Source organism: Rousettus aegyptiacus, unplaced genomic scaffold (genome assembly GCF_014176215.1).
Source record: "Rousettus aegyptiacus isolate mRouAeg1 unplaced genomic scaffold, mRouAeg1.p scaffold_m13_p_3, whole genome shotgun sequence".
In the NCBI taxonomy this organism is placed as follows: Eukaryota; Metazoa; Chordata; class Mammalia; order Chiroptera; family Pteropodidae; genus Rousettus; species Rousettus aegyptiacus.
The window spans coordinates 151,794,855-151,819,369 of NW_023416306.1; the positions used below are offsets into that span (position 1 = coordinate 151,794,855).

Genomic DNA, 24,515 nt, shown 5'->3' on the forward strand with positions numbered 1-24,515 from the left:
ATAGAGAGAGAGAGAGAGAGAGAGAGAGAGAGAGAGAGAGAGAGAGTGTTAGTTAAATTAAAATGTTACTTGATTCATGTAGCCTGTGTCAATCCTACCCCTTGGTTCCTCTCCGGCAGAATTAAATCTTCTTTTCTATATCAAGCAGGTTTTTACTGCTTTAATGTCGATCTGCTTTGTAGTATATTTTGTTTATATCTCTTTGTCTCTCACAGCCCTTCTACCATTTCATTCATTCTCACATCCTCCCACCAATCTCTGATCGTAAGATAGGAGAGTAAGTTCACAGACTATGTCCCTTCATCTTGTACCTCCATAGAACCTAGGTTAATGTCTTACCCATAGCAAGAATGGAATGAACATTTATTGATTAAGAGTTGTAATTTACATTGACCTCCAGATAATCTTACTGTTCTTTCTTGGCTTTATAAGGAAATAATAAAATATAATTTCTCTGGGGTGCAAATTGTATCTATCAGCATTGTTGCCTCTCACATTACTAAAACCTTAAGAAAAACAACTGCAACGAGACTTTGCAGATTTTCTTTGCTATAATAACTGAATTCTTATTTTTAAAAAAGCATGGATTCGATATCTTCAATGTTTTTGTATAATTTCCTGGGGCTCATTGTTTTACTATGTTTAATCATTAGCTTGTGAGGTGTTTTAATTTCAAGCATTTGCTGATAGTATACTCTGAACATGAAGTAAATCACTTCACTGTATAGTTATGTAAATAAGGAAATGCATAATTTGTGACTGATTTTATTTGTAATTATTAGCTAGAGGAACCACAATTTAAATATTTATATCTTTCTTTAAGAATGGAGTCGTAACCACCTATAATAAAAACAACAATTGTTTCAGACAAAATGAAATTTAAGAACATTAAAAGACATGACAGCTAGGTATAGTTTGGCATGCTGCCCAGATGCTTGAAGTCACAAGACAAACATGACGTGTTTCCCTGGAATGTCAATTTTCCTCAACAATATTGGTAAAAAGAAAAAGTTAAGCAACAATTAGATTAAAAAAAAAAAAAGTTTCAAATAAGTATATTGTGGAGTAGATTGAAGAATTGTCTTTTTTAAAAGATAAAATATGAGATTGTTTTTTTCTCCTTTATCTTGGTTCATTGGAGAAATTTAGAAAATAGTGACTTCAGGTGGTTATAATATTGAGACATTGAGAAACTTGTATGTTATTTATTTAGGCATTTTCCCGACTCCCAGGCAGAAGAGAAAACACAATAAGTTGTATAGTTCTTTGTGACCGAAAAAGAAACACGAGCTTATCTAGAGAGTGAGATATTTTTCCTGACCTAGGATTTTAAGAGGAATTATGTATCTTGTTTAATGGCTTGATTGGAAGTTTCTTAGAATTAGCAGAATTTGGAGAAGCAACTTTTGACCTTTAGTAAAAATTTTTCATTGGGGTAGCCGTGCTGATCAGTTCATGTTCTGTTACTTTCTGGCTATTCAGCAGTAGAGGTAGAGCTACTTGTTAAATTCTGGCAAATATTGGAAGTACAGGTAATCTTTGGAAAGAGCTGCTTACATTACATTTTAATTTATGACAGATGGCTGTAGGGAGGAACATTTTCACATCTTTGCCTGGAAATTAGTCTGGCTAAATCTACATTTTCTCAAAAAAAAAAAAAAAAAAGTGGGGGCAGCTCTGCATATGATTAAGTTTTCAGAAAAGTTTTTATTTTGGACTCTGGAAGTCAGTGCCCAATAGGGACCCTAGAAGATCTGTTTTTCAACTTTACAACCAGTGGCTTTACTTTTGAAGCTTAATTCCTCTGAAAAGAACAAACTGGAGGGACCACACAAACATCTCAGATTTTCAATTGATTTCTGTAATCCTGTTCTTCACCTTTTACTGCTCAGTATTATTGAATGTGCTTTCAGTTTATTAAGTGGAAGAAGAGACTGGAAATCGGAAAAAGTTTATGGTTGAGGACCCAGGGATAGAGCAAGTTGAAACCAAAAATAACTTTTCATTCCATGACATATTTGTCTATTTTTGTTTTTCTTACAGTAACCATCAGAGATTTGGACTAATTTTTCCTTCTAAACATGTACACTTTCTTTAGAGATCAGAGGGCAATAGTCATTTGCAAGGTAGTATGAATTATTAGTTCATTTCAAATACTGTATTTCTAATTGAGGTAAGACCAGCTCTGCTAATTTTGAAATTTTAATTTAGGCTGGTAGTAGTAAGGAATTTAGGGGCTGTAAATATTTTTAGATGAGTAGGCCTATGTTTTCATTATGCTTTCAGCACCTGGTCTTCCTAGGTGGTTTCCCATCCAAGTACTAACCAGGCCCAACCTTGCTTAGCTTCCGAGATCAGACATCGGGCTTGTTCAGGGTGGCATGGCCGTAGACCATGGACCATGGCTCTACTGGGGCATGAACCCAGGTCCTTCTGGTGTGTAAAGCAGACATGCTAACCACTACACTATGGAACCTTGTCCTCCCTTTGTAATTTTAACCCCACTTTATCCTTATCCTTAGAAGAGCATGGAGATGGAGAGAGTTCATGGAGAGAAGTTTAGAATGTAAGGGGGAAAAGCTAAAGAAAGACTGGATACTCTCAAAGTATATTGTCACAGTAAAGAATTTAGGTCTCAGCAGCTGAGGGTTTGGGCTGAAATAGCCATCAGCATGCATCTCGGCACCTGCGGTTTCAGTGACACATTACTGGAGTGTTCATCCTTTAATTTTAAACCTTTAGAGAAAAAGAGTTTTACTGAAGGTATTTTAGTGAAAGCTTCATAAAGACCTTATTGTGATATATTATTAAAGTAAGAAAGCTACACCCCACCGCAATTATAGTTTACAACATTTTTGGTGAATTTAACAATTTAATTACAGTCCTTGGATAAAGCATCTTGTCTTTATCCAAGATGCCAAGTAGAAAGTTGGCTACAAGAAGACTGGATGAAGCAGCAGTTTTGAGAAAGTAAGGAACTCTTTAGAGTGGTTAGTTTTATAATATCTCAGTGACCTAAATGAAATTATTTATGTCATAACCTGTTAGCTTTTTTTGTTAAATGCTTTGAGGCAAAGAGGTTTTTTTCAATTTTGAATTTTTTTGCCTTCTAACATAGAATCTTGCACACAGTAGTCACTAAATTTGTTGAGCATAGTTATTTAAGAAATAAATGCTGTTGAATAAGTATTCGTTGGAGATAGCTTTCAGAATGCTGGTGGTTAAGAAATCACTCCTAGCTTATACTACAGAGCATGAAACTCACCTTGAATAGAATTGTGACCAGGAGCCCGCATTTGTGCAGAAGAGCATTGTTCATGTTTGTATATCTGAAAATGTGTATGGTATACTTTTACCAATTAAATTGATAAATACTTTTGGGTATGCATGTGTATATAGTTAGACATTTTTATACACATATACTTTTATGTTTATCTTGTTGCTTCTTTGTCATACTCTTCTACCTTTCTAAGTTTTAAGAAGAGGGGGGTTGAGAGTAACTGGAAACTATCCAATGTTTTTAGGTCATTTTCTAAATATTTGCTTTGAACCAGGCTAATTCCTTTACTAGGGGACTTGCAACAAAACTTAGAAACAAGAAAAATAGCACATTAGAAGCTAGTAATTTTTTCCCACAATAACGCAGATAGCAATTGACTTTTTTAAAAAAAAAATGAGGTCTTATAGTCAGGTGCTTATTTGTGGGAAGCATTATAAAATGATTTTTGTATTTTTTATTTTATAAAGTTACACATGAAAGACTTGAGCAGGGCTTTGAGTTGATTCCTTTTTAGTATATATGATTCCTATAAATGATATTCCCACACTAGAAATTATAGGAAGCAGGAGGGAAAAGCATCATTTCAGCCCCTGACCTAGCTCATGGTTGCATTTTGTTATATAAAGCTGTCTAGTATTTTTTGTTTGTTCAACCTACATGTGCTTTTGTTTCTTTCAAATAGTGATAGCATAGTATACATAAAACTGGATTTTGCTTCTTTCCACTTAAATTTTCAACTTTTGAAGAAGTTACTTGGTAAAAGTCTTTTTGTTCAAGTATTGAGCAAGACAATCAGAAGAAGTGTGAAAGCTCGACAGATGTTTTGTGCAGTATGCTAGTCCTGTGATTTAATCTTTCTGTAGTTGGTTAGAGGTTAGACTGTTAGTTATCAAGGGAAGAAAGGAAAAGAAAATGATGAAATATCAGTATTTAAAGAAAAAACAAGTCTAGTTTTATAAAGTTAAGAGCAAAATCAAATCTGTGTTTAATAGGACTACAGTGCTGTTTTGGAGAAAACATGTTTGTTTTGTATATTAACTCAATTTAGAATGATTTTCATATTCTTGTTTGATTTACCCCTCTCCCACTCCTGAATTTGCCTTGTTGTTATTATTACTTTTTAAGAATGCCAGGCCAGAAACTGTCACTAATGATGATGAAGAAGCCTTAGATGAAGAAACTAAGAGAAGAGATCAAATGATCAAAGGGGCCATTGAAGTTTTAATACGAGAATACTCCAGCGAGCTCAATGCCCCTTCACAAGAATCTGACTCTCATCCCAGGAAGAAGAAAAAGGAAAAGAAGGAGGACGTATGTGTTACTGATTTCTGACAAGAGTCATTTCTACAGTTTACTTTTTATGGTGTCACTTTTGTGCTGTTTACATTTCAACTTTTGATGGGAAAACAGAATGACTAGTATTTATAACAATATAATGTTAAGCCTAAATTGACCATGTTTTACCAATTAACTGCTAAGTTTGTTACCAAAACATTCCTGTTTCTTTGTTTGAAATGCACTGTCATGGAAGCTTGTGCTTACCTGTGGATTCAAATTAAGGAAAAAAAATTTGATTGATGAAGTGTAGGAACTGATATGAAGGGATAAAGTAAAATATTTTCATATTTGCTTTTGTTTTTGTTATACTAAACAATGCCAACCCCTTCATATCCGTACTACCTAATTATCGTTGTTCTGTCTCTGCTTCAAGCAGGATGCTGGTCTCATTCATTGAGGATATAAACCGTATCTCATTCCCCTCTATGGACAGTAATGGTTTTCAAATTCACAACTGGAGGACTCTGAAAGAGCAGCACTAGATGAAACACTCCTCCTCGGTGTATTATATTATCACCACTCTTTGTTAGGCCTAACTAATTGAACAGAGAGTCCATGTTAAAAGAAAATATTTGGTTTTCTTATACTCAAAATTATGATGAGTGTTCTTTAAAAGTATTGGAAGTATGTTATGTGCATGGATTGCATATACCATAAAGTACTCCAGAACGTGACTTAATAACAAAACATGAGATTTAACTGGCAGTTACGGTTCAAATTATTTTGGATTTCATTGCCATAGTAGGCCATCTTCAATTTTCTTTGTGGCCAAATACATTTTTATTATTACTTGGCTCGTTCTTCTTCATATGGTCATAAAAGCCTGTCTGGTGAAATGCTGATAGGTGGGAATGGTAATTGGGAGAGTTAGGCAGGTACAGGTTAATCAAGGCTTGTAGAGTGTTCTTTCTCAGCCATTAATGGTAAAGGAGAAAATAACTAGATATTTGTTTGATATGGGCTGGGAGGATAGGATCAAAGAAATCCTGCTCTATGGCAGGAATTATTGGTATATTTTCTTGGTACGATTGTTTCCTACATCTGTGAAGGGATCAAGGGAACAGTCCCACTAGTATGAGACCCCTCTTTATTCCATTGCTTGCAGGTGTTAGAAGGAGAGGAGGTGTGCGTTAATGGGAAGAGTTATAGAGAGAGTAAAATCTTTTTTTTTATTAAGTAATTTGAAATCAAAAGTCAAAAATCTTGTATTGCTTATAGTATATAGAGCATTGTTTTTGCAGAAAATGAACTCCTCTGTTTTTTTTTTCTTAAAGTCTTTGTGGATTTTTCCGCAGATTTTCCGCAGATTTCCGGTGGCACCACTGATCCCTTATCCACTCATCACTAAGGTTTGTTTACATTGTAGGCTTTGACAATAATTATATTTACTGCTAATTGCCAAAATTTATGATTCCCATCTGATTTTTCACTAACTTAGATCATTAAATTTGTTTTTATATAAGATCTTTTTATTTATTTACGTCTTTATTTTGCAAGATCTGTACAGAATACCTAACCTTTTTTATTAGATTGATCTTTATGCATTCCCTTCTGTCCCCCTTTTCTTTTAGGAGGATATAAATGCTATAGAAATGGAAGAAGACAAAAGAGACCTGATATCCCGAGAAATCAGCAAATTCAGAGACACACACAAGGTAGTATTCTTGTTTTTTCACTTGATACCAATCTAGACTTTTTACAGAATCCAAAGCAAACAGACAAAAACAATCACCTTACATTAGAATATAATTTTAAATGCTTTTTATAGGTTTAATTGATATTTAGATAGAAACAAACAGAAGATCAATACCGTAGAAGGCCAATACCATATTAAAGTGGTCCTTGACATATCATACTTAGTTTTTTTCAGTTACTGACTACTCTGCAGTCATCTCACTTTAATATGAATGAGAGCTAATTTTATTTTTAGATTTCAACATAAACATCAAGGTCAGATTTAAACTAGATCAAGGGGGCAGAGAATAACATACACTGTATGTAGTGTATTTCTGGGGGCAGTTATTTAACTTAATCTTAGGAAAACCTTTAGAGCTGAGATTAAAATTTAAGATTTATATTTGTATAGATTTAAGTTGAGAGGGGGAGATTTTAAAAAGTAGGTCAGTGGTTACCAGACGTACCAAATTTTAGATGCATGGAAGAACTGTAAATGCCCATAAAGCTAATCTATTCATTGACCCCCACCATTATGATAGAGATCATATGGTGACTAATGCAAGATGAAACACTCAGCTTGGAAAGTAACAAGGAATAGGATGTAAGTATGAGCTTCTGTTTTTTATTATATTTATGGATGCCCCCTCAGAAAAATATGCAAAGGGGTAACTGGCTTGGAAATGGGTATTTGTGATAGTAAATCCCACTCACGAGTTTTGCCTATTGAAAGCTTCTCTCAATGACAGTGCATCTGTGAATGTTCGCTGACGTTGAAGGTGATGCTTATGGACGGGGAAATATAGACATTGCATGAAAAGTATTTTGATATTAAAGATATTATGTTGCTGTTTCTTACTCATAAGACTGAGTGGCCTTTTATTCAGTGAAATGCTAAGTGTTCATTTTTTCTTTTATGTAATCTTATTCTTATTGCTTTCAAAATTCCAAGTTGACAATTCATGCCATTGAGTCAGTGCTGCTGAACACTTATTATCCAGGCCCAGCCCTAGCTCACATACACAGTGCTTTTTCAGGAATTACATATCGAAAAGCACAAATACAGTTTTCCCAAATTAATTTTGAGAGTTAATAGGGTAGTCTGTGGGAAGTCATTAGAGAGGAATACTTTTGGTTAGGTTCAGTACTCAATTTCAGGGTCTGAGTAAGCTTGAAAATGGTATATAGTTGTGTGTGTGGTTTACCCCTGTTTTGTTGTTATTTGTTAAACTCTGTCATGTCATTGGTAAAGTATGAGGAAATTGTGTTTTTAAAAATTAATTCAACATATTTGCTTCAGAGTTTGAGAAGCTGTCAGGCATTTGACTGCCTTGGACTTCTTTCACTGTGGGGGGGAATGTTTTGAATTTCTGAAAAAGAAAAACTGTTCTTTTTATTGGGTGGTATGGTTAAAAGAAATGTTTAAAATTTGAGTAACAAAAAATGAGCTCAGTGAACCTTTGCATGTTTTGGTATGAGTTTATTAAATAACCACAGACTGTCAGGGTATCAGCGTGGCAGGGGGCGTCCATTTACAGCACGGACGAGTCTGAAGAGAGAATGAGGTAAGATTTATGATTTTTTTTTTCCTGTCCTTTTCATTATTTCTTTACTTTCTTACATCTTTTTAGACCTACTTCATATCTTCTTTCTCTCCAGTTTTTGTCTTAAAATTACATATATATATGTGTGTGTGTGTGTGTGTGTGTATCTATTTACTGCATATATAATCTTTTAGAAATGCATTTAGTATGGACCAGGACCAGATTCATTCACTTTTTCATTTACTTAGAACAAAACTTTTGAAATGAGTTCCTAAACAAATTATTATTTACATATGTGAAACTATACCTAATAGCGCAATAAGCAAGAGTAAAAAAATTGAGGAATTCTACAAAAGAAATTATTATTGGAACAGCTAAAATAATCTGTAAGTATCTATTATCTCAGAAATATACAAATTTCTTTATAAGTGTATGATACTGAGGTAAGTTTTATGTAGTCTAGCCTCATTTTACAATTTAAATTTTTATATTCCATTAGAACTGTTTCAGAAATTAGAATTTGACCCTTTAAATAGCTTGCAGTTTCTGTCCTCTTTCTACCATTTCTTTTCTCTTTCCTTTGTAATTTCAATGTATTCAGTATTGGCTTTGCCTGCATTCTACTTTGATATAGACTGGCATAGCAGCTGAATATATTGATTTCTGATGCATTAGCTTTTCTTTCATAATCCTCTATCAGTTCTCTGATCCATGAGCAACAGAAAAAAGTATAACAGGTAAGATTGCTTTTTAAAGTTGTTTTAAATGCTTTACATGACTGAGAAAAGAAAAAATGCACATTTTATAATTACAGTTTAAATTTTATTTCAGTGACTCTAAACATGGAACCAAAGGGATAAATGTGTTTTATTTTTGTTTTGTTTTTCCTGTTTGGGGTTATTTTTTTTTCTGAGTTTGTGTAGAAACCATGTGATAACACTGGTAATCTTGTCAGGGTACAAACTTGGTCTGACTTTGTTATTTGGTTTATTTGTGAACCATGTACTTGCTCTTCCTCCCAGAAACATAGCTTGTAGGCAAGGTTAATCCAGTGTTGGCGATCCATGTCCTAGCACAGCATCTGTAAGTTAATATGTAATCGTTCCTTCCAAGGATGGATTTATCACTGTTGGTATATTTTTATTGTGTTATAGGCATAATGGGCATAAATATGTTGTTGTTACAATTACGTTAAATGAAAATATGAGTTATTTACATTTTTGCTTGAAGTGAGTGGTTTTCAAACTTTCTGTATTTGGTGGGTTGTCCATCTTGTAATGGTGGGAGTAAATGTTTCCATAGATGATAAGACAGATCTTAGCGGAATTCCCCTTGGTCTGGTGGTCAAACCAGAGGGGAGATTATTTAGTTGTGTTACAGTGACCCAACTCTCCTTTTCCATCTGCCCTTGAAAACATTCAACTAATAACCTTTAGGTAATGGGCAGTCTGGGCTTATAATTAGTATCAGTAGTCCCTCTGATTTACAGAAACTTATAATGGGAAGAATTACACTTTAGTCAAGTGATTGTATTTCTAGAAATCATTATAAATCCTCATTTTCATGGTTATTTTTGTTATATAATCGTTGGCCAGTCACACTTGACACAATCTCCCAGCATCCAAGATTGGAGATTCCTGGTCTGTATAGAATATATGGTTTGCACGAAATCTATCTAATCTTGTGATTGCTTCAGTTTAATTTGTCAAGTAAAACCACATATTTAATAGTAAAGTACCAGTGGTTTGGGTTTTTTTGTTGTTTGCAATATTGGGCATCGCGCCGGGAAAAATCTGAATACTGGAGCTACAGAATTAACTCTAAAAGTACTTTTATTGGTTTCTAGAAACTGGAAGAAGAGAAAGGCAAAAAAGAAAAAGAAAGACAGGAAATTGAGAAAGAACGGAGAGAAAGAGAGAGGGAGCGTGAAAGGGAACGAGAAAGGCGAGAACGGGAACGAGAAAGGGAAAGAGAACGTGAACGAGAAAAGGAGAAGGAACGGGAGCGGGAACGAGAACGGGATAGGGATCGTGACCGGACGAAGGAGAGAGATCGAGATCGGGATCGAGAGAGAGATCGGGACCGCGATCGTGAAAGGAGCTCAGATCGAAATAAGGATCGGAGTCGATCTAGGTAAGGCTTTAGAGAAGGTACTGTTTTCCTGAAAGCTTTAATAGAACTGCAGGTTAGCACTCTAGGACCCTTAACAGAAATTCCTTAGCCACAGAGCATGCCCCGCTTGCTTTCTCACACACATAAAATGTTGATTAAAATAATAATTTCCAACTTTAGGATTAGTTTCTCTTTGAGGTGATGTTTAACACAGACCCAGAACACACCAGCTGTCTGCTCAGTGTTCTGGACAGACAAGATCCTCTGTTGTTTCTGTGGCCCAGTGGGCATGTTTTTGTTTGTTTGTTTTTTTGAGAAAAAGTAAGATTTATAGAAAACACTGCTAGTTTTCAAATATACATTTCTGTGTTACAGAAATTCCACCTTACTGTAGCTGAAAGGGAGGTTCACTTTAGGTCAGTTCACCAGTTGCTGGAACTGGAAGTTCACTGCTCTTAATCTTTAGTGGGTATTAAAATCCTTCCCTTCCTTCCTCTTCTGGAATAACAATTATCTTTTTGAATAACCATTATTGAGAATTTGACATGTGTAAAATCAGTCTTCTTATACTTTTACTATAGCTATGAATTCATAATTGGATATTGTTACATATATATTTGTATTTAATTAGATCCATAGCATCATACTATATTATATACTGCAGTTTTGTTTTATCGCTCCAAATTAAATGTTTGAGAACTTTTCATTGCTGATACGGTTTTAATTTATCCATGGAACATGCCAAAATGCTCTTCACTCCGTTGCCAACACCTTTATTCCTTGATCACTAGTGGAGTAGACTATCTTTTAACATGTTTGTTAGTGCTTTGTATTTCTTACAGGGTTTTTGTTTGTTTTCTGAGATACCAGTAAGCATTAACATTGAATTTCGAATACCGTTCAGAATTTGAGGCTAGAATTATAGCCTTTGTTTGTCTGCCGCATATAAAGGAATTTATAATTCTGCAGAAATCAAATGCTAAATTTTGACTTGTGAGTTTGTATATTTCTTAATACATGTCGTTCTTTGTTTTTTAAAGACTGACAGATTTTTTTCCCCATAGAGAAAAGAGCAGAGATCGTGAAAGGGAACGAGAGCGGGAAAGAGAAAGAGAGCGAGAACGAGAACGAGAGAGAGAACGTGAGCGCGAGAGAGAGCGAGAAAGGGAACGAGAGCGCGAGAGAGAGAAAGACAAGAAGAGAGACCGAGAAGAGGATGAAGAAGATGCATATGAGCGAAGAAAACTTGAAAGAAAACTTCGAGAGAAAGAAGCTGCTTATCAAGAGGTAAATTGAGTAAACTCTTTTATTCTTAAGGCTTAGATACTTAGCAACTTAGTCAAAAATCTTAGGACACTTTGTACACATTTTTAAAGTTGCGGTGATTTCTTTTTTAGCGCCTTAAGAATTGGGAAATTAGAGAACGGAAGAAAACCCGAGAGTATGAGAAAGAGGCTGAAAGAGAAGAAGAAAGAAGAAGAGAAATGGTAATATTCTAGGTTAAAAATAAGTGATTTTTAGATAAACATCAAGTCAAATCTTTACCGTTAACTAGAAGTAACTTTATAATTAAAATGTACAAGGTCCTAGTATAGATAATTTAGTTTATATATTTTAGTAACCTTGAGATACTTTGAGTGCACCAAAATTTTTTTCTATTTTCCACAGTTTTGCTGACTAAACAAAATTATCTCTTTGGCATAGTTTCAAAATAAATCTGTCACAGAGTAATGTATAATATGAGAATTTATAGAACATTCTTTGATTAAAAATCTGCAACATTTTTTATTTTGAGGAAACCGGAATGTTACTCTGTATTGGTGTAATACATTTGAAGGGAGGAAATAGTGTCATGAGAAGACCGCTGGTTTTATAAATCAAAATTATTGTCTTCCGTATTTAACATTTATGGATTATAGTTTTTCCTTAGGTGATTCTTTATTCTTTTGACTACATAATAATCATAATGCATATTGTTTTTTACATTTTATTGTTTGATAAACTATAACAGTGAAGCAGTTGGCACAGGTCGTTACTAAGTAAAATGACAAATATATTTTATCATAGTATTTGCTTCAGTAGTATGTTCCATGTGTTCTGTCTTTGCCAGAATTTCATGAAAGTTTCTTTATCTCCAGTTTGGAGATTATTCTTCCAAAAACTTCACTGAAGTTAGGAATCTTCTTCAAATAGCTTTTGAACATGAAACATAGAGGGAATTTTTGTAAGTAACCAAAAGGGTGCATGCAGCAACTAGATAGATAGTATGGGCTTTCTGGATAGTATGTCCTCTAATGTCATAGAATTATTTTAAATAATTTTTATTTTCCTCGATTGTAGCTCCCACTCTAGAATTCTTTTTTCATCCCATGGTTAGAAAATAGGAGAGAATAACACCGAAAGAGACATAATTATTTGAAGAAATGTTTGCCATCAACAACATTGTGGAATAGATTTGAAATGATCCTGCTTCCTACAAGCAGATCTGAAACCTGTTTTTCTAGAGATAAATTTCCCATTAATTTTTGAGAACTTTAAAAAGATCCAGTTACAAAAACAGATACTTGCTTATTATAAAAATGTTCAAGTAACAATTACCTGATATAAAAATAGAAGTTTCTGCTCTTCAAGAGTGGTAACTTATTTTTATGTTTTTGTATATACCTATGGGCCTTTCTGTGTTTTATTTAGATATTTGTAAGTATTGTCATTGCTGCCTAACAGCCTGCTTTTCATTCATTTGACAAATTTCGAGTGTATATTATATCTCAGCCTTGTGCTAAACACTTGGCATACAAGAATACTAATGCTTCTAACTTTGAAACAAGTGGGTAGTGTTGTCAAAAAGATAAGGTACTGTAGCATGTGTGAGAGTGTTTAAGGTATCATAAAGATATGTTCACAGTATTGTGGGAATAGATAAGAAAATAACTAATTCTATCTAGGGGAAGAATTGGTCATGGATAGATGATTAGATTTTGAGTCTTTACAGAGGTAGCATTTGAACTGGGAGGAAGTGTGTTAATTTTTTCCCGTAGTCAGAAACCTGTTATTTGCTTTGTACGTAGATAAAATAGTTGTAGATATAATTGATATAGATGTAGGTTATATACTTTTATATATTACATATTTATACATGTACAATTCTTAGAAATAATTGCTATTAAGTATATATTATCTTTGTAATTCCAAAAGTAGGAGGAAAAGGTTCATGTACTTTCATGGTTTGTATACTCATAAGTGAGAGGTAGGTGTTACCTTTAGATTGATTTATGAACATGATGTAAATTTTCAGTCCTATGTTTCATAAAAACTACTACTTGTAGCATCATCTACCTACAAATGAAATGTAAAATATTTTTGTTCATTTAACAGATCCAATAAGATAACTTTCGGTTTTATTTCTTGGTGTGCTCAGGTTTCATTAGAAAATTACTGTACTTCGAAGATTATATTCAGAGAGGATATTTATTGTAGCATACTATATGTGGTTTTTATTTCACAGTTAAGTCCTAAATCTAACTTGTTTAGAGTAAAAGAAAAATATCTACCGTTGTTCACATTTAATATGAAGTATATGAGAATTATAAAGTTCAAGTGGTATGGATAAGAAAAATCTCAGGAAAGGAAGAGAGGGTAATCTAAATCTAAATGACTTTTACGTTAATTTTACACATTTTGTCCTTCATTTCATTAAAGGCAAAAGAAGCTAAACGGCTAAAAGAATTCTTAGAGGATTATGATGATGATAGAGATGATCCCAAATATTACAGGTAAGGAATCTTTGTTTTTTGAATTGATATTTTCAGCTTTTTAGTAGCTTTATTTCCCCTTGTCTGTCACATTGCAAGTTCACATATTAGAATAAGAAAGAGATCTTCATGTTCCATTTTGTAATCACCCCATAGTTGATACACTGTTTTCAGAAGGGTTGGACATTGGGGGAAAGAGCTGTTTGAAAAGGATCAACAATTTTATGCATCTTTTTGGTGTGCAAATCCTTAATAATATAACCAAATTTTTCTTCGTGTTTTAAAGAGGTCCAACTTTTATAGCAAGTTATAATTAATCTGTATAACAAAGTACTCTAGACATTTTTGTCTTCAAATATTTCAAGAGCGTCACATAGCAATACAAACATCCCCTCGCGTCCCATTGATATTGTGAAGTGAGAGTTGCGAAGCCTGCCATCCCTCATCTCTTTGTTCCTTTGGCATTTCTAAACTATTCTCATTCTAACACTTAGGACACCATGATAAAATTGTTTGTTTTGCCCCCTCTACTCCAAACTATAATTTCTGAGGATATGGGCAATATTTTGATTTTTTAAAAAATGTCTCATGTGCTTCACATGATTTAGGCATGCAGTAAAGGCATTTACTGTATAGTTAAATTTAATACACTGGAGGCAAAACAATAAAAACATTGGAATTAGCAACTTGAAAGAATGCCAGGGATTTGACTGTGAGAAAATGAAAAACAGCAGTAAAATTAGTGAATCATAAAATAGCAGTTCATAATTTTAACATTCTGATAATAAACTGCTAGATAGAATTTCTGCTTTTTTGTTGATTCTGTACTACTTCTGGAATTTTTTTTTCGCATGAGAGAAAGAATTGATTTTAATGGAAGATATAGAGCTATTTTTTGCATTGTTATTACTACCTGTGTTAATTTTTCACAACTTGGCATTCTAGAAAGCAAGTTACATGTTGGAGTTTCCCTATGGAATAGGCACAAAATGAGAGCTTTTTTCTCTCTGAAAGCTATTTCTACTTGGTTTAGACACTGAGAAAAATTTAACAATGGCGCATGGTGATAAATGATAAGACAATGCTCACTTAATAAACAGGAACATTTAGAGAGTGTTCTACAGATACACAACATTTAAGAGTCTGTTAGCATGCATCTTTTAATATTGAAAGAAAATGCTTTTGGAGATATCATGTGTAGTAGTCGATGATCTGAGTATTAAATAAGGCCTGTTATTTTCTTTTGCAGAGGAAGTGCTCTTCAGAAAAGGTTGCGTGATAGGGAAAAGGAAATGGAAGCAGATGAACGGGATAGGAAAAGAGAGAAGGAAGAGCTAGAGGAAATCAGGCAGCGCCTTCTGGCGGAAGGGCATCCGGATCCAGATGCAGAGCTCCAGAGGGTTGGTTACTATCACATTCATAATATTCTTAGAGTATTATTATGTCTTCTTAAGTAAGCCAGCTCTGAGTAGTTTAGTTTATAGTTTAGAAGGGAAATGCACTTTTATGCTCCATGGTTCTTGCTGTTTTGGGAGAGATTATTAGTACTTTCTCTTTATTACACAAATCATCAATATTAGTCAATTTACAACTTTAATTATTCTAAACATTTTCCAAATATTTTGCTCAATTATTTCTGTGAAGTATTAAGTTAAATGACTGTCTTTTAATGAAACTTTGCTAGAAACCTCTTTCTACAGTGTGCATTTGTGGTTTGAGGTCTTCTCGCTACCTTCCTAAATATTTTGCTTTAAAAATAAAGATGTTTCCATGAACATCTTGTCATTAAAAGGAAAAGATTATGTCAGGACATGGCATATTCCTTTCTTGCTTTCGGAAATAGAGTGTCATTTCTAAGAAGTTTTTAGTTCTAAATACGTCATTGAACCTAATAATGCTATAAACTCTTTATATCAGCTTTTAAAATTTGTTATATACTGTTTGTTAACAGAAACCATGTCTTATAGGTCCCTTTTATTTTTCAAAATGAATTAGTATTCTTTTCTCTTTTAGTAAAATAAGTACATACATGAGGAAAGAGAAAGTTCAGATAACATAGAATATAATAATAAGATTAAAAACTATCTGATCTCTATCAGCCACTTATCATTATAAATGTGCGGTTATTTTTTAATTGTCACCACACAGGTATAGATGTTTATTTGTATATATGTGTATACAGGTATACATATACCCCCCTTACACATAAGTTTTATAAGTGAAATTATAATTTGCATGTTGTTTTCTGATGTGTTTTTAAATTAGGTAAAATCTTCCACCCAGAATTTTACCAAATTTTAGCCCTTATATCTTTTTTCATACTTTCATCCTCATGGCCTATTATCAGTTTTTAAAATCTATACCATTGTAACATTTAGGTTGGGGATGTTTTTAAGTCTCTACCGGTGGCTTTGCCTGCTTTACTGATTGTTTAACGATCATTATATTTCCTTTAAGAACTGGTGGTTATATGGTATTATGCCATGTCCTGCAGAAATTTTGGATTTTTAAGTAGTTTAGGATGTATTTTTTTCTATTTTTGTTTATTTAATGGTCAGGAAAAATTTTGATCTATTCAAATAAGTTTTTATAATCTTATGATTTTTTAAGAAATAATTTCAGGGATAATGTTCATTTTGTTATAGGCCTTTGCCTCCTAAATTCCCTCTTGCTCCCTGTTCCTTTTGTTCATGAACACAAAAGTGACTACCATCTCAGCCTAGAAAGAACAAATAATTGTGTATGACCATGCTGAGGATTTGAGTTGCCTTTTATGTATTATCCACACTATTCTAAAATAAACTTCAGGTTATAATTTTTTACTAAAAGTATGAAAACATACTTTTCAATTTGAATTAGGTATTATATATTTACTTTTGTTAATCTAGATGGTTTAGACAAGCCATTAAAGAATGGTTATGTATGTAAAATATTTAAAAACATTTTGCAGATTACCCAAGCATACTTTACAGATTTACCTGGCTTTCAGATTATAGCAGCTGGCAGTGTTTCATTATTCCTAATATAAAAGAAAAGTTGGATTTTATGAAAGATAATGTAAAACAAAAAGCCAGCTAAATTGAGTATGATTGTAGTTTGAGTTTATCAGATTATTTTGGTTTTAGATGGAACAAGAGGCTGAGAGGCGCAGACAACCACAAATAAAACAAGAACCAGAATCTGAGGAGGAAGAAGAAGAAAAACAAGAAAAAGAGGAAAAACGAGAGGAACCCATGGAAGAGGAAGAAGAGCCAGAGCAGAAACCCTGTCTGAAACCCACTCTGAGGCCCATCAGTTCTGCCCCATCTGTTTCCTCTGCCAGTGGCAATGCAACCCCCAACACTCCTGGGGATGAGTCTCCCTGTGGTATTATTATTCCTCACGAAAATTCGCCAGATCAACAACAACCTGAGGAGCATAGGCCAAAAATAGGACTAAGTCTTAAACTGGGTATGTTTGCATTCCCTTCCTTATTTCCTTTGTTTTCCCTCCTGCAAATACCTAAATTTTGCCTTACGGAAAAAATAAATGCCTCTTGGTAGGTAGATAGAAGAATATTCAAATATGCCTTTCTAGCTCACTATTGTTTCCATAGTTCTACTAGTGCTCCTATATCTGCAGCTGCCTCGAGTTCTGAGAAGAAGTGAAAAGTTATATTTTCTAGCACTTGTGAGTAGTGAGTTATTTTTTACAGTTGGGATCTTTGAGATTTGTTGAAGTATATTTTGCACTGCTTTCAAGGGATGGTGGGTAATAAAATGTAACATTGGAAAATTAAGTCACTATGCTAATACAGTGTTTTTACTATAGGTGCTTCCAATAGTCCTGGTCAGCCTAATTCTGTGAAGAGAAAGAAACTCCCCGTAGATAGTGTCTTTAACAAATTTGAGGATGAAGACAGTGACGATGTACCTCGTAAAAGGAAACTGGTTCCCTTGGATTATGGTGAAGATGATAAAAATGCTGCCAAAGGCACTGTAAACACTGAAGAAAAGCGTAAACATATTAAGAGTCTCATTGAGAAAATCCCCACAGCCAAACCAGAGCTCTTTGCGTATCCCCTGGATTGGTCTATTGTGGATTCTGTGAGTAGCAAATTGTATTTCATCATTTTGTTGGAAGTGGTTTTGAGTATTGCATACAAACTTAGTTGATTCTATAAATAACAAGTAAGGATGATAATGTGGCTAGAATCTTGACTGGCCAAGGATTTTATAGATCACTGGGGACATCTTGGTGGTACTTTTGAAGTCTTCATAAGTTGGAAGCAAATAATTATATTTTGATACATATTTGTCTTAGTTCAACTATGTTTTAATCATGGAAAATCACAAGATTATAGACTTGATTTTACTAGATGTAATAAAAATCTCTTATTTTATAGATATTGATGGAACGACGAATTAGACCATGGATTAATAAGAAAATTATAGAATACATAGGTGAAGAAGAAGCTACATTAGTTGATTTTGTTTGTTCTAAGGTTAGTCTTTTTCTCCCTTCACCCCCAAACTTATTGAAACTTTAACGTATTAGATACTTTCTAAAATAAAGTTTTCCAGAGCCAAGTCCATGATAGTTTAGTTTCAATTGAGAGATTCATAGCTACTTAAATGAACCCTCTACTCTATTTCAGACCCCCCACACTTTCATTTCAGAGGAGTAAGGAGGACAGAATTGCTGGCTGCTGCCAATTTTGCTCTCTCCCTGCCCCTGAGAATGCCTTGCCACTTTCTTCTTGTTTTAATGGATATAATGCTGCTAAAGTACAGTTGAAGTACAGTTTCTAATGCAGTACATTAGAGACAACTAATAGCCTGTCTCATGAATTCCTTTGTCAGTCATCCATCTTTTAAAGAGCAAAGTAGTTTCTTTCATAGCATGGTAATAGTTGATATTTATTGGTTGATTACTAATGTGTCAGGCTTTATTCTTGTGTTAAGCATTTTATAGAACCTTATCTTTAAACCTCCCAACAACCTTAGAAAGTATAAGTTACTAATAATATCCCCATTTTAAATGTGAAGAAATTGAGGCTTAGGGAGAGATTGTGTCTTGAACATAGTCACATAATAAATAGCAGAGTCAAGTCTGTAAAACTGGAAGTCTTAAGCACCAGGGTATACTACCTCCTATTGTCTCTTGAAGACAAAGTCTTGTCTTTAATAAGGCAGTTGTAACAGAAGCACCATATTTTTGTAAAGTAGTAACTAAATTGCAGTCTAAGGATGCTGTTTTTCCACCAGCACTGCTCTTTTAACATTAGAACTAGCAGATTAGGCTGCCTTTTCCACTTATAGTTATTGTAGCATTAAAACTTTAAGTCTGGATTTGAATTAGAAAATAGATACTATAATGATTAAGATTCTAGGTTATGGTGTCAGATTTCCATTCAAGAGAGTAGAATTTGGGGAATAAAGAAATTTACAGAAAGGTTCTTAGGCCATAAGAAATTTCCATATTATTAGAGAGTGCCTTGAAATTTCTTGACTATAATGCTAATTTTTTGTTTATTTTCAAAATGACAATTATTTGTTTCTTTTAGGTTATGGCTCATAGTTCACCTCAGAGCATTTTAGATGATGTTGCCATGGTGAGTTAGAAGTTCATTCTTACTAATATTTTAATTAATATCTATGTGAACAAACTTCTTTGAATTTGATTTTCTACCTATGTTGGTTCCAAAATCTTTTTATGGGTTTGAATTAAAATTTGAATATGGATTTAAAGAAAATAGAGGCACCCGCAGCAAGATATCATTAGACAACACAAATTAGGGTTTTCCTTTTTTTTTTTTTACCAATCTCTTCTTTCCCCACCTTTGGTGTTTGTGTGAATATAAATATAAGTCCTGGATCTATTAATACATTTAGAAAACATTAACTATTTACTTTGTAGAGTGATGTGTTAGAAGCATAAAAAGGTGGAACATTCGAACTATCAGAAAGAAAAACGTACCAATATTTATACTCTTATATACTTGCTATAATGGAGATATTTTAAAAAGATATTGGGGCAGAGGAGATAGAGTATCTGACAGTGTTGAGTGCAATTAGTGAATGCATCCAAGAATTACCATCTAAACTGAGACTTGAAGATTGTATAACTGTTTTGTTGCTTGGACAGGTGTCTCTTGGGTCAGCAATGGTTAAACATCAAATTTCCAGTTGCATTTAATTTGGACATTAGAGTCAATAGTTGCATTTATCTACTATGGCGATTTTGGTGAGGAAAGGAAGGAGGAAGAGTATTGATGGTAAGGTGAGAGAGTGATCGAATGGACTATGAATTCCAAATTAGGAGGAAAAGTCTGTTCCTTGCTAATAAAAAGCACTCAAACACAAAGGGTTTCCTGGGTTGGCTCGCAGGGGCTTCAGACCCCTGGTGAGTAAAGCAGTGAGTCCCCACTCCAGAGATCACAAGGGGATCCTGCACCCAGTGTTGGAGTTCATGGGGGGGCCTGGGTGTGGCTGTGTAAACAAGCCAAATTCACTTAACCTGCTGGAGGTGTAGCTGCAATCAGACGCAGTGAACCCCGGTTGGAGGTGATGGGGATAATACCAGAATAGCTGATGGTTTAAATGAGTCAAAGACTGCTGGATCCAATGAAGTTGGGGGAGGTGTGTTAGAATGACAACTGGGAAAGTTATGGAGAGTAGAATGTTTAAGAATACAAGTGGTGGATCAGTCCATATGATGATGAAAAGTGCAAAATATGGCTGTGGGAGAGAGTTTCTGGGGCAGAGCCAATGTCATTGTTTAACATGACTTAATTAATTTTAAGCTTTAGTGATAATACATAGAAATTGAAATTACCGAATGTTGGGAAATGTTTGGAGAGAAATAGGAACCACCTGCCAAATTGTTGCTCTAATGTGAGTGAAAGACTAGGCATTTGCTAGATAGCTGCTGATGGAGTGGAAGAGTGGTTTTGTACAATCTCATTAACCTCAATGGAGATATTGTTTACAAGGATGGAAATAAGCTAAGATCCAGTAGCTTCTCCTTTCTTTGAAAGCTAAGGCTTAAAAGTGAGGAACCTCCTGAGAAGGCTCTTGGAGTGTCACTCAGGTTCTTTAGGGGACATACCAGGTTTTTATTTAAGGTAAGGAGATGAAAACAATAATAAAAGAAGCTAAGGATGGATAGTATTAAGTGGAATGTGATCCAAAGGGCAGAGTGGGAAGGTAGCAATGGAAAAACGAGTCAGGGAGGAAGATACACCAAGCATGCTAATACAAGATGACAGGTGACTGGGGGAACTTGATTTTGCGTTGCAAAGTTGTTAGGGAGGACATAGGGGGATGCCTAATCAAAAGGAGTTGTAAGGTTGAGATACTTTATGTGCAGGCACTATATGATATCTAAAGCCAGATAATTCTACTGCCCACCCAGCCTGATACAGCTTTTTAGATTTCCTGATAAAACATTTGTAAAAAGTTTATTGATTTCATAATGCTGAGTCTCAGATAAAAGGAGAGAGATGAATAAATCCCAGCCCTTGGAGATAGAATCTAAACTTTCCTTAAACTTTCAGCCTCTTTAAAAGGTGATCCTTGAGGTAGAGAGAGGATTTTACAGTTAGACTTAAGAAATTCTTTTTTAAAAATCAGTGTTCTGGTTTTTGGCCTTGGCAAAGTTCTAATTACTGTCAGTGAAGATTCCTTGTGTCAGCGTTAATCTATTTTGATCTGTTCAAATATTTTGATGTTTGAAATACTACTAGTTAGACTCTACTAATCACTTATATGGTTTTGATTATTTTTTTGTCTCATTGATCATAGTGAGAAGGAGACCAATTGAGCTAGGTTTTCAACCAGTTCCGATAAAAGCTTATGGACCCTCTAAACATTTCTCATATAGATAGATGGAATTTTTAGCCCAAATAAAATTTTGCTCTTATTAAAAATATGACCTTTTTAAACTGTACCTTTCCTCATCTGACATAAATTAATGAACTTTGGTTGCATTTTATACCTGTATCTGTATTTTCAGGTTACAATGTCCATGTTAGTGTTGCAGCATAGTTCTTTTGAACGACTAATCAAGTGTGGCTTAGAGAAGTCTGCTTAGAAGTTCTTTAATTAATATCATCATTGGGAAATTTAGGGAAATTTATGAAAATCAAAATTTCTGGCTCCTTTTAGGCATTTACTTACTGATCACTTAGGTATTGGGCACTTTTCAGAGCACTTTGTGCACTTTGTACATATTAACTTTAAATTATGAACCAGTATGATGTTATCGATTTTCTTTATCTTACTGATAAGAGAACTGAGGCTCATTGGTTAAGTAACCCAACCAAGGATATGTAATTAGTAAGAGGCAGAAGTGGGATTTGAACCCAAGTAGTCTGGCTAAAGATCCGGTTTCCTTAATTCCTAACCTGTACTGGCAACATTAGGCCACAAATCATCATGGCAGTGATATCCTGAAGCTCAGTCATAGCTGCCTCCAGTAGAAGGAAACATGATTATTCCATTTTACCTCACTACAGCTCTGGTATAGAGGGCCAAACATGTGTGTGGGATGAGGGCAGGAGTAGTGGTTAGGACATGATGCACCTAACTCATAAGTAGGTAGAAATATAATGATTTATTTGCCGAGGGGAAATGACCTTTTTTTAATTCCGTGGTCTTGTGTCCCTCATCATGGTGGTAGTGTTCATTTACTCTGTTTACTGTATCCATGACACTGTATTAAATGCTTTACATATATTCTCATTTAATATTTAATTAAATGCCACATTCATAATTATTAAGATTATAAGGTTGTTTCTTAGAGGGGTAAATGAGATACTCTGTATTAAGTTATTATATAGTTGTACAACTCGTTCTGCCAAAATTACAATGTTCATTATAACAAACATTTGCTTTCCTCAGGAAATAGTTTTCCAAGACATGTATAAATGTAGTATTTGTAAAGTTAAAAGATAATAAAAGTTGGATGGATCAAAAATGTACTGTGGTGTCAATATTCAGTAAGCCATGGAATTTTGCTGAATGCATTTTGGTGGGGGGTAATTTACACATACTGTTTAATACATTTCTCATGCTAGACAGATTTCCTTCAAGTCATATTGAAAGTAAATACTTTTCAAGATCAGTCACTTTTAGGGGATGCTGATTGCTTATCTTACATGTGTTACTGTTTCTGTTTTTTTTTTTTTCTCTAGGTACTTGATGAAGAAGCAGAAGTTTTTATAGTGAAAATGTGGAGATTATTGATATATGAAACAGAAGCCAAGAAGATTGGTCTTGTGAAGTAAAACTCTCTTTACACTTAAGAGTTCCATTTCAGATACCATCTTTCCCATCCTTGAAAGGACTTTGAATTTTTCTTTGTCTTCAAAGATATTTGCAAGATCTGTAATTTTTTTTTAATGTAGAAAATGTGAATTTTTTTGTCCTCCAATTTGTTGATGCCTTGTGTACTCTCTTGGTTGTAAAGACATCTGAATCCTACTTTGGTTCTCTTTATACTCACCAGGTACAAATTACTGGTATGTTTTATAAGCCGCAGCTACTGTACACAGCCTATCTGATATAATCTTGTTCTGCTGATTTGTTCCTTGTAAATATTAAAATGACTCCCCAATTCTTTTGCAGAATTGCACTTAATATTGAACTGTACTGTAAAGGAACCAACACGAACAATTTTAATTGAAAGAATACCAGTCCTTCCTTCCCTATTTGATCAGACTTGGCAAACTTTCATGAAGGCATGAAATTAATTTTTAAAATTAGAGTGCAAAAATTAGCAGACCATCCATTCCTGCTGTATCTGTATGAATGTGTTTGTGTGAATGTATATATAAAAGTCTTACTTTGCCCTGATTTGCTTTGGAGGGCTCCCGTAAACATTTCCTAAGTGAAGAATAGAATCGTAAAGGAAACACGGTGTTGTGCCAATCCAAATGTCTGGGATAATTAGGTTATTAGTCTCCCAGAGCATGGTATTCTTTTCTGGCAAGTCTGTTGAATAGCATAGGGTTCTCCTGTTGATAGCTGGCTGCTTCAGCCTCTCTTTCTAAGGGACTGTGAATCGCTGATCCCCTGGCCCCAATTTCATTGTGCAGAGATGAGTCAGATCCTTAGATTCCGGAGAGCTTTATTTAATGCATTTTTGCACTAATTGGTCTTTAGCTTAATTTTGGTGTACCCCTTTTGTTGAAAAAAAAATGGAAAAGCATAAGTGAAAAAACAAAAAAACTCGAGAAACAAAAAATAAAATTAGGCCTTTTGACAGACTAGGGAAATTTGATAAAATACACTAGGAATTCAGCATGGCATTTTACGTTTACATCTTATTTCTAAGGATAAAGTAAATCATTTAAGGCAGTTACCACTAATTTTTTGTTTTTGTTTTGATAAAGGGTTTATAACTTGTGCTTGTGTGAATACACACACACTATGTTTACCTCTGCTCATCAAAGTTTGAAAATATACTGATGTTGTTAGAGACATACATTTCTTTATTGTAGATCAGAACTTCACCAGGGGAGCAAAATTACCTGAAAACGTGATGAGTTTTAAACAGTTCTTAACACAGAGTAGGTGTGGCTATTACCATGTCTGAGTATTTATTTAAAAGAAAAATAAAGATTTGGTGGTGGAGGGGGGGGGATGTTAAAAAGCATAACTGAGCTTGAGTTACTAGATTTTTTTTACATCTTAAGAGGACATTTGAAAACACTGTTCTTAATATTGGACCATGACATGGTTCTATTATGTAAATATTTCAAATATTAAAAATGTATATATTTGATCTTGGGGACTCATTCTTTCAGAGTCTTATTAAATAAATGGCATCATG

At 34.1% G+C, this 24,515-nt stretch overlaps 1 protein-coding gene and 1 pseudogene across 2 annotated transcripts in view; one reads left to right on the plus strand and one right to left on the minus strand.

Moving 5' to 3' along the window:
- Positions 1–24,515, plus strand: part of RBM25 (RNA binding motif protein 25) — a 43,647-nt gene extending 19,132 nt beyond the window's left edge. For both annotated transcript variants that reach the window (XM_016134784.2, XM_036218321.1), the window contains 13 exons: positions 4,406–4,591; positions 5,914–5,967; positions 6,190–6,273; positions 9,683–9,969; positions 11,013–11,235; positions 11,346–11,435; positions 13,648–13,721; positions 14,950–15,100; positions 16,826–17,150; positions 17,511–17,785; positions 18,085–18,183; positions 19,246–19,293; positions 22,876–24,515. In XM_016134784.2, the coding sequence (XP_015990270.1) occupies positions 4,406–4,591; positions 5,914–5,967; positions 6,190–6,273; positions 9,683–9,969; positions 11,013–11,235; positions 11,346–11,435; positions 13,648–13,721; positions 14,950–15,100; positions 16,826–17,150; positions 17,511–17,785; positions 18,085–18,183; positions 19,246–19,293; positions 22,876–22,968 (1,989 nt within the window). In that variant the 3' untranslated portion in view covers positions 22,969–24,515. The remainder of the gene's footprint in view (positions 1–4,405; positions 4,592–5,913; positions 5,968–6,189; positions 6,274–9,682; positions 9,970–11,012; positions 11,236–11,345; positions 11,436–13,647; positions 13,722–14,949; positions 15,101–16,825; positions 17,151–17,510; positions 17,786–18,084; positions 18,184–19,245; positions 19,294–22,875) is intronic.
- LOC118600644 lies at positions 2,278–2,393 on the minus strand (annotated as a pseudogene).